At 44.7% G+C, this 18,041-nt stretch overlaps 1 protein-coding gene across 1 annotated transcript in view; it reads right to left on the bottom strand.

Moving 5' to 3' along the window:
* The window catches only part of LARP1 (La ribonucleoprotein 1, translational regulator), a 47,318-nt gene that overhangs the window by 2,661 nt on the left and 26,616 nt on the right, over positions 1 to 18,041 (bottom strand). The window contains exons 2-18 of the mRNA XM_080923184.1: positions 17,344 to 17,405; positions 17,055 to 17,120; positions 16,071 to 16,245; positions 15,396 to 15,524; positions 15,113 to 15,319; positions 14,851 to 15,013; positions 13,733 to 13,877; positions 10,156 to 10,330; positions 9,878 to 10,047; positions 7,848 to 8,240; positions 6,993 to 7,116; positions 6,701 to 6,906; positions 6,203 to 6,309; positions 5,157 to 5,308; positions 2,899 to 3,043; positions 1,586 to 1,695; positions 1,369 to 1,496 (exon numbers count right to left, since the gene is read on the bottom strand). Coding sequence (XP_080779310.1) covers positions 1,369 to 1,496; positions 1,586 to 1,695; positions 2,899 to 3,043; positions 5,157 to 5,308; positions 6,203 to 6,309; positions 6,701 to 6,906; positions 6,993 to 7,116; positions 7,848 to 8,240; positions 9,878 to 10,047; positions 10,156 to 10,330; positions 13,733 to 13,877; positions 14,851 to 15,013; positions 15,113 to 15,319; positions 15,396 to 15,524; positions 16,071 to 16,245; positions 17,055 to 17,120; positions 17,344 to 17,405 — 2,657 coding nt within the window. The remainder of the gene's footprint in view (positions 1 to 1,368; positions 1,497 to 1,585; positions 1,696 to 2,898; positions 3,044 to 5,156; positions 5,309 to 6,202; positions 6,310 to 6,700; positions 6,907 to 6,992; positions 7,117 to 7,847; positions 8,241 to 9,877; positions 10,048 to 10,155; positions 10,331 to 13,732; positions 13,878 to 14,850; positions 15,014 to 15,112; positions 15,320 to 15,395; positions 15,525 to 16,070; positions 16,246 to 17,054; positions 17,121 to 17,343; positions 17,406 to 18,041) is intronic.

Here is an 18,041-nt window from a genome sequence, read left to right as displayed (position 1 = left end):
AGTGGTCAGAGAACACTAGCCATACCACTTTCCAGAACCAATCAGAGGTTTCCTTTCCACCTCCAAATGTAGACAATGGTTTGGTTTATGTCCTGTCCTTTCATGTGGACACTATCGGAAACAAGGAAACGGACCAAACGCATTAAATAATTTGTCACAGGCTTCCTATATTTAGGTCCATATCCTAAAGATGAAGTTTTGATCCTATCAATTATTGTCCCCTTCTACAAAGGTTCTCTTAGGAAAAGACCTGTGGTATGTGGAATGCAGCATGGTGCATGTATGGACTCCACAGGGCCACATACACTAGAATGCTCTTACTCCAGCCTTCACCAGGCCCATGAGCCAACAAGGAAGACTGTGATTCAGCTGTGACCTACTATCACCAAAAGTATTTTCCAGGTACTAAGGTCCAGCCAATGGTCTTTAGCACATACTCTCCCCTGCCAAGAGTAGGTAAAAACAAGCTCAGTTAACCAATTTGTAAACTGATGACACTCTTACCTATGTTTACCACTAGGGGTTCAGAATGGCCAGAACAGTGTGCTTTGCAGTCTGGGCAACAGGAATTGTCAGTTCTAAAATAAGGCCTGCTGTTGCTACTTATTTACACTCACCAGCTTTCTGCTAAAAGTGCTCAAGAGAACAACCTGAGTACCAGAGACCGCTACATTATAAACTTCTTATGGAGCTGGAGAGATTGCTCAGCGGTAAAGGGCACTGACTGATCTTCTAGAGGTCCTGAGTTCAATTCCCAGCAACCATACGGTGGCTCACAACCATCTGCCATGGGATACGATGCCCTCTTTTGGTGTGTCGGAAGACAGCAAAAGTGTACTCACATAAAATAAATAAACTTTTTGGTTAAAAGCCTTTCTGTCTTCTTTGGTGCTGGTCATCAGACCAGGGCTTTCAATAGGCTAAACATGTACCTTATCACTGAGGTAACCCCCCAGCACCACAGACTTCTTGAAGGAAAATCTCACTTCAAGCACTTTGCACAGACACCAAAGATGAGTCAATTAAGCTACCTTTAAAGGCAGCTGTTGACACACTCAGAAGCAATATCCAGACTCACCACAGGATGTCACTGTTCAGGCAGTGCTCTAAACAACGGACTGGACATTAATTTACAAATTTCTTTTCCCAGAAGGAACAGTATATTTATCAGAGTAGCTGGTCCTGATCCTGACACAAACTAGCAGTAGTGGGCCTGGATAAGCAGGTGGATTGTGAAAACTGGAAGGAAGCTGGGAACAGCAATTCTAGTGAGCACCTGCTGCTGTCCACTGTCATGTGTACGTCACAGACAGGAGAGAGATGCTCTCTTTACAGGACAGTTAGGACTCAGGAGAGACTTTCACTCACGTCCACTCGGAAGTCTTCTAGTCGGCGGAATTTGCCAAGGTATTCTTGCAGTTTGGGGTCAATGTCCAAATTTTTGGCTTTGGAATATTTCAAGAAGGCCCAGAATTTCTCCAATCCATAGAGTTGGCCTGTGGGAAAAGAATGGATAGGTAAATTATGAAGAGATAAAGGTGGGATCTAACACAGGAAGGCCCCTGCAGCTCTGACAGACTCTTACCAGCCTCATAGTCTTTCACAGTCTCCTCCTGGAAATCCTTGAATATGTCCAGCCGGAACTTCTTCTCTAGGCCATAACTGTAGTATCGAAAAAGGCACTCCAGACCGTACCTGTGAAGGGTAGGAAATGGTGAAGTTGGCACAGTACCCACTTTAATGGAATGGGAAAGGTGTGTTGCTGGCCTACAAAGGTACTCTGGAATAGTTAAGACAGTGAACTAATCTGGACTAGGAACTTGACAGATCCATTGCAAAACAGACCCAGAAGAGCTGTTTAGCCTCTCAGGACTCAGCCAATTCTGCCCACCCTGATCTGTTGTGCTAACAATGATCTGCTTCAAAAGCAGTAGAGTAGCCCTGACAGATCTTTAAGTACATAAAGACAAAAAACACCTCCCATCTATCTGTTCACAGGAAAACACACTCATTCCTACACCAACTCTCTGACCCACACCAATCAGCAGGTTTGTTCATCTACCTTAGTCAAAAAGTTTACCACCAGGAATGTGACACCAAAGAAGCAACCAAAAATATTGTATTTTACAGATACATAGAAGTATTCACAATTGAGTAAAATATAAAACTCTAAGTAACAGAAGTTGTTAGAACCAGTTAAATAGGCTTACAATGTTAAAATAACTTTTAACAATTGGTTTTTCTTCACAGCACTGGGAGGCAGAGTCAAGCAGATCTCTAAATTTGAAGGCAGCCAGGTCTACAAGCAAGTTCCAGGACAGTCAAGCCTAACACTGAGAAACTCTGTCTGGGGGGAGGGGGGGTTATTTGCCTGGTAGTGTTAGTGGCAAATGCCTGTAATCCTAGTATTCAAGAAGCAGAGGCAGATAGATCTAGGAATTTTGATGTCAGCTTGATCTACAGAGTGAGTTCCAAGGCAACCGGAGCTACACAGAGAAATTCCATGGGGGGGGGGGGGGGAGAGTTAGGGGTGGGAGAGATAAAGGGGAAAAAAGAAAAAAAAAAATTCAAATGATGCTGTGTATGTAACATTTGTGTTTCACAGTGCTGTGCAGATGAACCCCTTTGCTTCTTGACAGAGTCAAGAGCTTACCCTACATGGAAACACGTACCCATCCATACCCGTTCCCCAAGTAGATTTGATGGTGTAAGGATACAATGAACAGAGCAAGGAGCAAAGAGGTAAAGAATGAAGAACTGCCTGCACAAACACACCACATAACCTTTTAAATTCTCTGAATCCCTTGCTCATCTTGAAATTTTCAATTTCGGCCCCAGAAGCTGACTCACCGGGGCCCTAACTACTCCCACCCCATAGAGAGCCCCTGGCCCACTCACCTGTAGCCTTCTTTGGCATCCTCCAGTGCCAGCTGCTTGAACTCTTCATACATCTTTTTATTGAAGTGATCTCGGAGGAAGAAGGACCAAAAGCGGAAGAGGGTGTTCATCTCCTGAGACTGGCCAATGCCCAAGCGCTTCCGCTCTGATGCAAAGAGAGAAGAGGGTCATCAAGCCAGGCTGCCCCAGCCTCTCATCTGACCATTTGTCTAGTTCTGAGTTTCACCTGCTATCACTTAGAGCAGTGGTTCTCAACCTTCCTAATGCTGCAACCCTTTAATACAGGTCATGTTGTGATCCCAACCATAACATCATTTGTGTTATTGCTGCAATGAGTCATATGTAAATACCTGATACAAAACCCTTAAAAGGTTAGAGATCCACAGGTTGAGATCCGCTAACTTGAAGGAACAAGCAGAACACAGCTAAAGGACAAATAATCACTTTTTGACAAATTAATTAATTTTAGCAAGTATAGTGTGTTAATATGAAAGCAGAAACATAGGGGAGATGGCCCAACATTTTAAAAAAGCACTGGCTGCTCTTGTTGAGGATCCACCCACATGGTTTTCAGCACTCACATGGTGGCTGGATCACAACTGTCTATAATTCTAGCTCCAAGAGATTCAATACCCCGTTTTGGCCTCCAACAGCACCATGCATATACATGGTAAATAAATACATATGTGTGTAAAATACTCATACACACAAATTACAGCTGTTGGGGGCTAGAGACAGCAGTTCAAGGCCAGAACTAACTTGACTAACAGAACAATATGCACAGGCAGATCCCTGGAGCTTACAGCCAGCCGGGATAATCAAAGGTTCAAGTGAGACCCTGACTCAAAATATATTTAAGAAGAATCTTCCCAGTCTGGAGAGATGGCTCAGCAGTTAGGAGCACTGGCTGTTCTTCCAGAGGTCCTGAGTTCAAATTCCAGCAACCACATGGTGGCTCACAACCATCTGTAATGAGATCTTGATGTCCTCCTTCTGGTGTGTCTTTTTTTTTTTTTTTAAAAAAAAAAAAAAAAAAAAAAGGGAATTCCGCCCCCCCCCAACTCCTACTATAGAATGATTTGACAATAAGCCAACTAAAGAGAATCTGAACAGACAACACAGACAAGGCAGAGCAGAGCCAGGATGGCCTTATGTAAAGAGAAAGCAAGTCTGGGAGCATGTGGAGAAAACAAAGGCCCATGTTCAAGTTAGGGACTCTGGAGGTTTGAATAAGAATGACCACTATAACCTCCTATGTTTGAATACTTGAGTCTCCAGTTAGTGTAACTGAGATGGATTAGGAAGTGTGACTTGTTGGAGAAAGGGTATCACTGGAGATGGTCTTGCTCTCTCTGTGTTCTACCTGCTGATAAGGATGTAAGCTCTCAGCTATTGCTCCAGTGCCGTACCTGCCACCATGCTTCCTACTGTTGTCATGGATTCACCTTCTGAAACCACAAGGCCCCAGTAAACTCTTCTTTCTATATATAAGTCACTTTGGTCACAGTGTCTCCTCACAGTAATTGAAAAGTTATCAAGACAGACATGGTACCATCACAACAGAAAACTCCAACTGCTTTACAACCTACCTGAAGCCCTACACCTTTAACACATCTCATGTGACCAGATACTCTACCCAAGGCTACCTTTTACTATCTTCCACACTCAAAAGGGGCAGAGAATAAGCACTCAGCCGTCATAGGTAACAGAGTCTGTCACAGATTATTCTTCTCTTCCTACAACCTCTTCAAAAGAAAAGTTGTCTAAATTCCAGAGCCACCATGGGCTAACCTGGACCCAAATCTTTTACCTAGAAAGCTCTGCTTAGCCTTAGCCCAACCCTGAAAATGTCTGGGATACATGCTTATTCTGGCAACAGCTGACCCAGCAATCTTGTAAGAAATTAGCAAAAATTGCCATTTCCTATACTGATGATTATAGGACAGAAAGGCTGGGGCTAATCCCTAAGCTTCCTGCATTTAAAAACTATTTCACCTAAGTCTAACATTAGTAGTTCTAATGTTTGAATTTCACAATGGAGCCAGGATGGCCTGCAACTTAAGACAACCCCCTGCCCCCCCCCCAGCACAGTTTCCAGAGTGTTGTGACTACAACTGTGAGAACCAAGAAGACCCGTGAGAGTCAAGAAAAAGTCAACTACTGCCAGCACAGCATCAACCAGCTTTTATACTCTTGGATGATCCCTAAGCAATGGCCAAGGTACTTACTAGCTTACAAATGAGCTAGCACTTACTTACCATTAAGGCAGCGCCTCCGATACTTGTGGTAGACATGCTGTGTGAAGCCATTTTCCTTGAGCAGCTCATGGGAAGGATGCTGGAACTTGGGCAGTGACTGAGGGGTACAGCCATAGCTGCCGACGGCAGGTGTTCCCTCTGAAGGACTGGAGCTATGGAGGCCAGAAGAGTGATGCTGTCACCAGTCACAAATTTCCCACTTAGCTCCAGTCCAAGGTTAGGAGAGGTTCCTCTAACCTACCAGCCACAGCAGTCTTGGACTGCACTAGCCCTAACCTATAGCCACCAGCTGTGCAGTGGCACCTTTGGAGAGTTCAGAGGTCACTGAGGCTCATAGGACCTGGGCCAGTGGTCCAGGGGTGGCAGAAATCTACCACTGCCAAAAGAAACTCACAATATCATACTGTCTTTAATCAATCATCATGTATTAATCAAATCTTACCTCTTTCTAATATCTGCCATCTCTATGGGAAGCTGAGTACACAGACTGGTGACTCCTACCTAATCTGTGCCTTATTTTAAAGTAGATTTGGCAAAATTAAAATTAAAAAGTATCTACACACTGTGTGGCTCAATCAGTGAACTATGGTGCTGGGGTCAGAACAGTCTTGGCAGATGTGCAGCTAGCTACCACTGAGCACCCCCAGTCCTGCAGAGTGACCATTTCCCTACTTCTAGGCAGCCAGTAAACAGGTTTGAAAGGAAATTCAAAGTTTCACTCCCAAGTAACCTCAAATTGGGTTCTGTGTGGCTATGACAGCATTTCTTTACAGTCAGATGTAGTGGGAGTCTATTAATAGCCAGGTATTACAGCCCATGCTTTAATCTCAGCACTAGAGACAGGTGAGCAGGTGAATCTCTGTGAACTCAAGGCCAGGATGGTCTACTTAAAGCCAAGGTAAACCAAGGCTGTTAGACCCTTTCTAAAAAAAAATAAAAGAAAAAGAGCAAAACACAAGAAGCTTCCAGTTCCCTGGCCTTGAGCAAAGCTTCCCACACTGCTGTTTAGATTTAGATTTAGGTGGTGATTGCCCTGGCCACAGTACCTAATTGAAGCAGTCCTGGGCCTGTGCTCCCGAGAATCCATCACCCAGCCCACATGACTTTCCAAGGGGGGGTTCGAGCTGTGCCTTGTCTTTCTTTTTCGAGGCATCTGTAAAGATGAAACCAGAACTTGTTACATCAAGCCACCCTTAGTATTCAAGTGCTACATCCCATTTTACAAAGGCATTTTCTTATTTTAGTACAACTGGAGGTTGAACACAAGGCTTTTGCTTTAGACAAGAGCAGTAACACTAATATTACACCCCCAACCTGATCAAAGAATTTTCCAATTATCTCACAGGTGAGGCGGAGAAGCAGGAAGATGTGCCTGAGGTCTCTCATCTGGTCTGCACTCCTTCAGCCTCTGTAGGCCATGCCTATATTCAAGTCTACTTTATGAGCTCTCAGCCTAAGGATGCTGCCTGAGGGGACCCTGGCCCTTTGTTGGCTCAGACAAGGCAGTAAAATATGCAGGACTCCACCCAGCTTAAGTACCTCACCTTGGCATCCAGGGTCCGTCCTTCTTTCACCACTGGGTAAAAACGTGATGTCTGACTAGAGTCTTTGAGCTGGGGGGTCCGGGGTGTGCGGGGTGTCCTGGCATTTCGGTAGTTTGGAGACTCTGGGACAGTGGTTGGTAGAGAACGGGCAATGGTGGAGGGCTCGGGAGCACCAAACAGCTTGTTGGCCAGGGCATCAGTAGGAACTACAGAAGCAGAGTGAGGTCAATGTGCAGGGAAATCTCTGACTAGAGCTTAATACCTCTCACCCACACTGGGCCCACCCCCTCACCTTGTTGGAACCGAGGTGGCCCAGGAGGAACCTCCTGGTTAGGATCCACAGGGGGCTCAGGGGTCAGAGTGTCAAATTGCTCCCGACTAATCATATTCACTTTCTTGAAGTTCTCGACTTCTTGCTGCAGATGTGAGGTAGTGGGAAGCTGTTAGTCAGCAAGATGCTCTGGCTGCTCAGGAATCAAGACTGGCAGGAAACTGGTGAGAATAGCTTCCCCATCCACACACACAGGATTCTAGTCTCCACCACCATCTCTCAGCTCAGGTATTGATCTCAGTGAATGCTGACCATGTTCCTCTTCCCTGACAAGAGACCAGTTGGGCAACAGCCACCAAAGAACTTGCTGTAGACTGCCCATTCTGAATTTTTTCCTACACTGCTGCTTGTTCGCTGCACAAGCTCACCTTTAGGCCCACCCAGCACCAAACATACCCACTCCAAAAACTGACAAGAAATGTCTCCAGAAATGCCTTTTTTAAAAAAACTCCATTTTCCACTAGGAAGGGTTCTTAAGACCTTTATAAATGTGCCCGATTTAAGACTAAAAATAATAAATAGTTCAATCTTTATTTTATCTTCCATAAGGATCTAGCCAACGGTGTGGCAAATATGGGTTAGATAGGACAGTCAGTCATCCCACATGCTGTTTACACTGCATACATGTACATATCATATCCTCTTGCCAAGGTGGCAAGGTGACAATCATCAACCACTCCCATATACATAAAAACAAAAGGCAATAGACAGAGGTACCTGCCCAGAGTCACATGGCACACCTGCCTTCCTTTTCTCCTCGTTACAAGAACCCTAGGCCCTCTAGGCCCTCGTTCAAAGCTATGCTTGAAGTCTCACCTTGATCTGTGAATACTCGGGCTCAAACTTCTCAGTCCATAGGTCTTGTTCATAGTAGAAGAGTCCGTCATTAATGACCTTAGCCAGCTCAGCACTCATCTTGGCACGCGAAGTGTGGTTGCCCGTGCGGTCCCCTCCAGGGTGCCGACGCATGTAAGGTGGTGTTTGAGTGACAATAAGGATCTTATTGACATCCCGGTCATCGATTTCATAGTCAGAGTCCTCATCAGACCAGGCAGTGAAGGTGTTCTTCCGTCCATCCATCTGCTCCATCTCCTCATCAAACAAAAAGTCTAGTTCTTCTTGTTCATCCTGATCCTTTGACATCAGCTGCTGGGATGGAATCTGCTGGGGCAGAGCAGTTGGGTGGGCGAACCTGGGCTCCTCTGACTTCTGAAACAGGGACAGACACCAAAGGGAAATGACCTGGGAATACACATTAGGCCCTGGACCAGGCTTTCTAGTTCCCCAAAAGGCTCTCTGGCTTCTCAGTTCAAAAACATCACAACTGTAACCCTGGCAACACCAGCAAATCGCAGGTGTCCTCTCTGGATTCAAGCTTCATGGAGAACCACCCCAGAGAAGTCCAGTTCCTTCATTCACAGCCAAAGTCATTCACAAAGGTTTCTGTTTATCTTCACAGCTCACACACTGACTGTTTGGAGCAGGCACAAAGCACAACTCAGCTGACCCATCCATCATTTGGCTACTCAACAACTTGGCACTCAGGAAGTTAGAGGCAAGCAGCTTTGCTTCAGTACCTTCAGTACTTAGGCTGGGTCCCAGCCACAGTAGACACCAATCTGATGAGTAAGCACCTACGCAATAACAGTTCCAGGCTCTGTACTGAACGAGCAAGACAAGACCCAGTAGTTAAGGAACTTCACAGCTCAGTAGGAGAAAATGAACAGCAGCCATCTGTAGTGTGGTTCAGCAAAGGCTCTAAATAGGTCTAGAGAGCACACAAAAAGGGTGCTGAGCCTACTGAAGTTGGGTATAGTTAGGAAAAGCGTCCTAGAATGGGCCACTAAAGGATAAAGGCTGGTACAGAGTGGGCTAGGCAAAAAAGATAGCATGTTCCAAAAGCATTCATTTGTTTTTGAAACATTCCAGTGGTGAAACACCATGTGTCTGATACCAGCAGAAGTATGGCTTCCACATAGAAGTATGCCTTCCAAGAGGCAATTCTCTGATGAACCAGTCATATCCTACAGAAACGTCAAACCATTTGCTTTAAGGTTTAAGATAGACCACACAGGATGAATGAAGCTACCCATGGCACACTCCCATCTTTCCAGAGCTTATGCAATTGCATGCCTGGGCCTTGGAAGGTGCTTGTCCACTCAAAACATTTCAAACAGTGAACATATTCTGGGAATGAGCAGACGTGAGAAGCAAAGGAGATGGGAGAGCCAGCCATAGTGGCAAAACACATATAGAAGCACAGAATTATACAGAACACACACAAGCACCAAGGTCAGCTCTGAGGCCACTTTACAAGGCTCAGACCAAAGGTCTCTGAGGAGGGAGCTGAGGCTAGAGAAGTAGAAGAAATTAATATGGTGCCCAGAAAGGAGCAGTGATTTTACTTTGAGGTCAAAGAACCTCAAGAGTAGTGATCCTACCAGAAGTCAACACATGCTCTCCTACCCACTTTCTAGGACAGTTTGACTCTGACTTTTTTCATCTTGAGACAGAAACTGACACCTTGCTATAATCACCAACTTCCCAAAGTCACAAGTCACCACTACAGGAAACTTGCACCCCTTTCCACTGTCTCCTCTAAAGGCCCAAAGTCCAAGGACAGAGTCTGGGGAAAGGCCTGAAAAATCAAAAACATACAGAGCAAGAATCCTAGGCCACAGCCTCATGGCCTTATCCAGTGGAAAAGACACATGAACTGCGGTGGGTATCCTGAGAATGGTTCCCAAAGAATAGAAATAGACTATATCAGTATTCCTACATCAGAAAACCCAGGACCACCTCGGTTTTCAGCTTAGAATCTCAGGACTAAGCCAGGCCTCACCTACCTTGGGACGTGCTGGTGAGGGCCGAGGCCTTTTCTTTACTTCAATCCAGCTCTCAGAATCCAGATCTGGGAGGCTGGCAGACAGGCCCTTGGGAAGAGTTTTCAGGTTGCTAACCTCCTCTGTTTTGGTTGGCACTGGGGTGACTGCACGGGGAGAGCCAGGTGCCGACTCTGAAGGGAGGAAAAAGTGAGGCCTCATCATCCAAGTCCTCTTTGGGGCAGTCATAAGGTGACTGCACATTGGAGGATAAGATACTCAGCCACCACTGGGGTACCTACCTGTCTCCTTCTGGTAGTGCTGTCGAGGAACAAATTCTGGGCAGTTGAGAAGCTGAGAAAAATCAGTCTGAGAATAATCTACTATTGGGGGCCCAGGCAGTGGCCACTTTTCAGGTTCTTCCCTCCTTCGGACTTTCTCCTCAACCATCTCTACCACCTTGCTGTCCTTTAGAGCCTACAGAGGAAGAGGAGGAAAAGAATTGAAGAGGACCACTTAGGACAGCCGGGAATCTGGAGACAACCAGGTCCCTAAGTACCTGGAGGCCAACAATAGTAGTAAATATCTGAGCACATCTTCCCTGACTAATAGGAACATAAAAGGTACAAACATGAAACCCAAAATTACTCAGTAAGCTTACAAGTCAACTTCCAGACAACATTTAGGCAAAAGCTGTTGAGTGACAGTAACTGTTAATAGGAAAAGCACCTGCCATCATTTAAACCATAAGGTATAGCCCAGGGTAAAAAACAGACTTTTTGATTTGAATTTTAGGAAAACAGATTTGTGTAATACAACTGTTATTAGGAGTCACAGCTAAATTATTATGGTTGTTATCTCTAGATACAAGAGTGAAGTTTAGAGTTTCAGTCCCATCTTGTCCCCACTTTCTTCAAAACAATGTTTCCCTGTGTGCCCTGGCTGTTCTGGAGCTCATGTTGTAGACCAACATGGCATCAGACTTGAGATCTGCCAACCTTTGCTTCTCAAGTACTGGAAATAAATATAAGCACCATCATGTCTAGCTTTAACATTTCCTATGTAAGCTCTGAAATCTTTTGAGTGCAAGAAGGAAAGAAAAGCTCAACATGTGGTAACTCAGTCATTATGGCCAAAGGAAGAGAGACTGCAGGTGGGAGTACAGAAGATTTACATCTAGACAGGGTTATGCAGGTTCACCTTTGGATCAGCCACCCTACTTTCTAGAAATCTTTGCCAAAGACAAAAAACTAAATACACAAGGCCATCTGTTATAGACATATGTTGTTGGCATATTAGTGAAAAACTGGAAGCAGTTAAGAGAGCTGGCTGCTCTTCCATTGAGGTTCCATTCACAGAACCCACACGGCCCCACACACCATCTGTAATTCTAGTCCCAGAGAAAATTCACTGCCCTCTTCTGGCCTCTGCAGGCACCGCATATATACACCCCCCACCCCCCACCCCCGCAAAGGACTGGAAACAACCATGACTAAATGGTTGAAACACACCATGGATGGTGTACTGTCCAACTTAAAAGAATGGGAACATGTGTCTTTTTTACATCATTTTGCAGCTAGCTCCCAGATACATAAACTGAAATAACAAAAATGGGAAAAATAGGCCAATGGAGAACCAGTAAGAATTTATCTGTATTGTTGCTGGGCAGTGTTGGTATACACCTATAATCTCAATATTTAGGAGGCAGAGGCAGGAGGATACATGTGACTTCAAGGCCAGTCTTGTTTACAAAGAGCCAGAGCTACATAGAAAAATCTCTCAAAAAAAAAAAACAAACCGTGCGCGTAGTGTGTGAGAGTGAGTGAGTGTGTGTGAGAGAGAATAAATTAAAAAAAAAAAAAAAGGTTGCAGACTACCTGAGGTGAATCCAGAAGAGGTAAAAATGACTTTTTTTTTCTTTTTATTGTATATGAGTACACTACACTGTTTCTGTCTTTAGACACACCAGAAGAGACCATCGGATCCCCTTTACATATGGTTGTGAGCCAACATGTGGTTGCTGGGCAACTGAACTCAGGACCTCTGGAAGAGCAGTCAGTGCTCTTAACTGCTGAGCCATCTCTCCAGCCCCCAAATGACAATTTTTAAATTAATTATTTTATTTATATCCCAAATGTTGCCCCCTCCCTTTCCCACCTCCCCTTAGCCTCTGAGAGGGTATTCCCCATCCAAGAAAATGAGTTTTAATACTTGTATACCATGTAGAGACTTTGAAATCATTTATGTTCTACTTATATTTTTTTAGAATTGAGAATTATGATGACTGATAGAATCCTCAAAGCTTAAGGCCAAAATAAAACTAATACATATCAAATTAAAGGCACAGTACCACAAACAAAACAAAAACATGAGTAACATTCACTTGACTATGTAACTATGTAGATTACAAAAAAGAAAACAAAAATTAGTTTGCAGTGCTGGCGAATCATTAAGAAGTAGTATGTGTATACTCTGGGTTTTAAAATAAATCGGCAATTTGGGACAAGGAATTTAAAAAAAAAAAAAAAAAGCTGGGCATGGTTGCAGACATCTTTAATCCAGCATTTGGAAGGCAGAAGCAGGTGGGTGGGATTCTAAGTATTCCAGGCCAACCTGATCTACATAGCAGGTTCCAGAACTAGGATGTCATAGTGAGACTGTCTCTAAAAAAACCTGTCATATCCTACTGTGTTTTACTTAACCTAGAAACAGCCAACCAAGTAGGAACAGCAAACCAGTTCCTCAGAAGAGGAATTAATGTTTCTTTAAAAGGCAGCCTACCTGGAGGGTGCAAAGTGTGATCCAATAATGAAATGAGAAAGGATACAGGGCAATCTATATTGCTTACAGCATACAAGTTACCTTTGAAGAATTTGGAAACCACCTCAGTTCAAAATGCTGTCCACAGGGTGGACAGGATCAAACTCATAGACTATTCTTCCTGTTCTACCTCTTGGTAACTAAACAACTAAGAAGCAGGTGTCTCCTCAAAAGTTAAGCCATGGTTGACTAAAGGGATTATAGTACCACTATTTTGCAAGCCCTATAAAAATTGTTCCTGTAATAACTGCAGTAGTTTTTATCTCAGGAGATAACTGTCATATGCTACCCAAAAAAAAAAACACAAGCCATTTACAAGGCCCTGAATCTCACTGCCTTCAAGTTATCCAATCTCAAGACATGATACTCAAGATGATACCTTTGTCCTGTGAGACATGCAGGCATGCATAGGACATACAACCCAGTCTACCCTACAATATCAAGAAAGAAGTAAATAAAAGGGTAGGCATAAATACAAGACAACACACAGATCTGACCTGAACTCTATAATCTTTTTTTTTTAAAGTACAGAATAGAGTTTATTCAGGTTATGGGGGAAGTTAAGAGGGTAATAGAGGCAGAGAGGAGAGTAGAAAAAGTAGAGGCCGGCCATGAGCACATGTAGAGGGGTGGGGGAGGAAATGTGGAGAGGGGGGGCAAGGGAAGGAGAGCAAGAAAGAGTAAGAGTGAACTCTAATATTTACAAACCATTTTTAACAATGTTTGGCAGCAGTTGGGGAGAATTTGAAACTGGGTATCTGATGTTGTTATAGACCTGTTTTATTTGTATTAATGATAATGATGTCGTGTCTACCAAGATGCTAGATTTTCTAGGAAGACCTAGAGGCACGGTGGGGGGCGGGGGCGCGCAGATGAAGGGTATGCAGGCAAACCAGCTGTAGCTGACTCTTGCTGAAGCTGGTGAGGTGCTTGTTGTAACATGATGACACCTTGGGACTCAAGAGAAACAGTGGGAACTCTGTCAGGGTTTAGCCCATCAACTCAGGACTCATAGCAAGGATCTTATTTTCCCATCATCGCCCCAGGGAAGAGACATACCGCAAAGATGAGTGAAATATCAGTGGTCAGGGCCTGTACACGATGAAAGGAAGCAATAAGGGTGATGGGAAGGAAGCCATCAGCATCCATTTTTCGTCTCAGGAAGAAGTCTCGCTCTAAATTGTCCACGCTGAAGTAGTATTCACTAAGTGGGGGGAAAAAAAGCTATCACTGAATGGCTATGGGCCTTTCCTGCTCCCTATCTGCCCCAGCACCCTCACATCCCTAACCTCACTCTTCTGCTCTGCAGCTTAAAGCAGCTGCTTTTCACCCTGTGGTTTGTGACACCCCAGATGCGTGCATGTGTGAGAGAAGCCCTTTCACAGGGGTCACCTAAGACCACTAGGGAACATAAGTATTTACATTATGATCCATAAGAGTAGCAAAACTACAGTTATAAAATAGCAACAAGAATAATTTTATGGCTGGGGTCACCATAACATGAGGAACTATATTAAAGAGTACCACCACTGGTTTAAAGGCTGAAAAGAAATGATGTACTGCTGCTACTCTGAGCCAAATCATCCTGTCTTTTAGCTATCAGGTGAGCCCAACAAACTATTCCTTCTTTGGAACCCCATTCCAACACTATTGTGCTACTAAAACACTAACCCTCTAAACTACACTACCCACTTCCTTATATGAGTTTTCCTCTGATCTGTAAGCCAGCACTTTAGTATGAATAAGAGCAAAACAGAATAGCCAGACAGAAACAGCTTTAACACTGTGTTTTGTTACTTACTAGCTGTGACTTTGGATGAGGTACTGGCCTGCTTGTTCCCCTATAAAATAGGGACAGGAGATCCAGCTCATATAAGCCCAGCATGCAAAAGCTATAGGACGGGATAAGAACAAACCCTACAAACACAGAAGAGCCTGGATACAGTGATGGCTAACATAGATGTTTGACAGCATCCACCATGCTGTTGAAAGGCTGCTTGACTGTTTGTAGTAGTCTCTACTTTCTTTAACGTAAATGTGGTTTTAGTCTTTAACAAACAGAATTCTGTAACAGTAGAGAAAGCCATCTTTCACAACAGGGCTACTCTAATGATCACATATTAGACCCTGCTCTGGGCCCCATTCCAGCATGGCCCCAGAAAAGCTTGCACACTCACATCTGGCGCTTGATATAATCCTTGAGCAGCTCCTGGTCCACACTGTAAATCTCAGTGCTGCTGACATTGTCAAAGTAGTAAGTGATGTTGTTCATATACTTGGGGGTGCGGGGCCCCTCTGTACCATCAAACTTTCGGTAGCCAAACTGGTAGTCAAAGTGGGCTACAGGAGACACGGGCATCATTAGAGAGAGAAGAATCTCGCCTACTACCCATGCCGCACTCCCTTGGACATCCCGGAGCCCAAAGAGGCCTCACGTACTTCGAGTGCCACCCCGTCCACGGCCCCGTCCACGACCACGCCCCCGTCCACGGCCACGGAAGGAAGCCCGAGCCCCACCAGCCCCATCACTCTTCACACTCGACGTCTCATCCTGGTCATGCCAGGCAGGCTCCGGTTTGGTCTCTGGTTGCCAGGCTGGGGTGGGTGGGGCCACAGATACAGGCATGTAGGTGGAAGGTTCAGATCCTACAGTCAGAAGGAACACAAATTAATCCTGAGAGAATCCTCCCCATCTAGACCCTCCATAGCAGACAGTGCATACCTTTGATCTCCCCTCGGAGAGCAGGCGCATGTCTTGGTTCCTGCGGGCGAGCAGGACGCGAGGCCAATTTCTCTCTGGGTACTTCAGGCTTCATGTCTATTTGCAACGGAACCCACTTGTGTTTGTTCCCTGAGGGACAGCATAAGCACGTCAGAGAGATATGGCAGGCCCATAGACATGGCTCCTTCCTTCCCCAAAAATTCTGGCTCAACTACCCATCTGGTAGACATAGGCACATCCTTTCCAAACACCAGACCTCTTTTTTCTTGCTTAAATCTCTAAAATAAGGAAACCAGTGGCTCTAGGTGTAAGAATCACTTTCTGGAGCCCCAAATAAAAACTAACTTTCCAGCCTCCCTTCACACATGTGCCACATCACTGCCTGTGAAAACTTTGTGGGGCCATTCTAGATAGAGTAAACAAGAACCAGGGAGCCATCCTGGATGGAGAGAGGCTGCTGTTCTGAATGAGTTAAGAGTTGCCACCTTAAGCCTGGCCTGCATCATTTCAGCAGGTTTTAGAAACTCTTAGAGCAATAAAAAGCCTATTTAAGAGAAATCGCACTAAGGCTGAGCACACAGCTGCTCCAAGCAGTCAGGCTGAAGATCCTCCAGCAGCTCAGACTTATGTCATTTCAAAGTTCTGAAAGACACACCTCCTGGACAAGCCACTTACCTTTCTTCTTCTGCCCGCCTCGCTGGCAGTCCTCATCCCCATTCTTTTCCTCCCCTGATTCATCCGACTTTGTTTTTGGGCTCTCCTTATTATCACTTCCATCTCCTTTCTCCTGCTCCTTCATGTCCTTCTTTGGTGGCAGCTTACGGGCAGGCTGAGGCTTGTGAGACTGAGGCTACAGGAGGCAAGGACACATGTGGTCACTGGGAAGGTATGAGGGCAGGCTACACTAGATATATCCTAAGGCCTAGCTTTCATACTCAGACAATACCACTACAAGACACAACCATATCAGCCATGAAGGAGGAACAACTGATTTCTCTAGCTACCTTAATCTGTGAAATGTTGGCCTGTCTGTACCACCTCTACCATAAAGGACCTACTGCAATAGTCACTAGCTCAGAACAAATGTGCTGAACAGAGCAGAAATGACCATGAGTCTCTACTGTTAGGGTCTAGGGAAGCTAAATACACTTCCCAAATTGGAGTCATTACCTCAACTGATACCCCTTTTCTCAATTACTCATAGAAAAACTTGGGACGGTAATGGAAAAATATGGGCTTTGGAAAACTGTAGCACAGCTGTTTCCTAAACCAACTGAGCCATGACTGAAAGGCAAAAAAGAACAGTGCCTGGCACCACTGAAACCAGGCTAAGGCTCACATGATGGTAATTCCTAATTATTTCACTGCCGTCCATCTTCTAGAACTAGTCTTCATTTGTTTATTCAGAATTGAAGGGGGTTGGTGTCCTATGTCACAAAGGATAACCTTGAACTCTTGGACTGAATACAGTCATCCTTCTTTAGAGTAGCTGGGATTTCAGAAGCATATATACTATTGTTCCCATCGACTACTACTTTTCAAAAAAAAAAAAAAAAAAAAAAAAAAATCAAGAAAGGTGGGGCTTAAGGCTCTTGGACAAAAACCAACTGAGTTTGTATGAAAAGTACCTGAACCTGCCAAACCCCTCCTCACACTCACCTGCACACTTTTGTGGGCTATCTCTCCAGGTGTAGGCCAGTTGATTGCATCTCCAAAGTCACCAACCTGCAAGGTATAGTCTATGAAGGCCTCAGGGTTACTCTGCCTGCCATTTCACTCCACACCCAAGCTCAAGTTCCTTTTAGAGATTGGGGCCACATCAGTGTGCACACTCAGACACCACACACTGGCACCCATAAAGGAGTCTATGCTCTTTAGAGAAGGGCCAGAGTGCTTACTAGAACAAGAATAACAATCACCCATAGGAGACACTCCCCCTGATCCTTACCTTGCTGCCCTTACGCTGTTTAGGAGCAGCTGCCCTCACCACCTTGGCTGGAACAGAAGGTTCTGTGGGAACAAAGAGAAAGAATCAACTGTTTGGAGCCTATGTTATTACCATGTCCACTCCACCACTAGCACCTACAGGATCCCAGAGGAGCCACAGCAGAAAGGGCAACAAAATGAGCTGACAGCCCAGCTGCCAAGGTGCCCAACTCTGAGAAACAGACTTAGAGTCTAAGTCTGCTTTTTTATGAAATACCAACTGAGACTCAAGGCCCGAAACCAAATCCACACAGTAGCTCAGGGCTCCAAGTCTATAAGGAAAGGAAATAGAGCCTTCTATATACTTCTGGAAGCCCAAAGAAAAGGAAGCTAAAGATATGTAAATGGACAAGTCCAGGGCCATACCAAGGCTTGCTTTGTCTTCGACATATAGTAGAAGCAAGAACTATTTTCTCTGTTTCTAAAGAAAAGGTATAGTCCAATTTGACTCTAAAGTTCCATCTTTTGGAACAGCATTTCACAGTGTAGCCCTAACTGGCTTGGAACTTGTCATGCAAATCAGACTGCTGAACTCACAAAGATCTTCCCCCCAACACATACTATGCCTTCCAAGCACACTACCCATACCTGGCCAGTTTCATCTTTTAAATTTAACCCCAATAATACAAGCAAGACAAGAGCTATGCACAATTTCAGCCC

Source organism: Micromys minutus, assembly GCF_963924665.1.
Source record: "Micromys minutus genome assembly, chromosome: 10".
Taxonomy (NCBI): Eukaryota; Metazoa; Chordata; class Mammalia; order Rodentia; family Muridae; genus Micromys; species Micromys minutus.
Note: the sequence above shows the minus strand (reverse complement) of the source record. Positions and strands in the feature narration are given on the sequence as shown.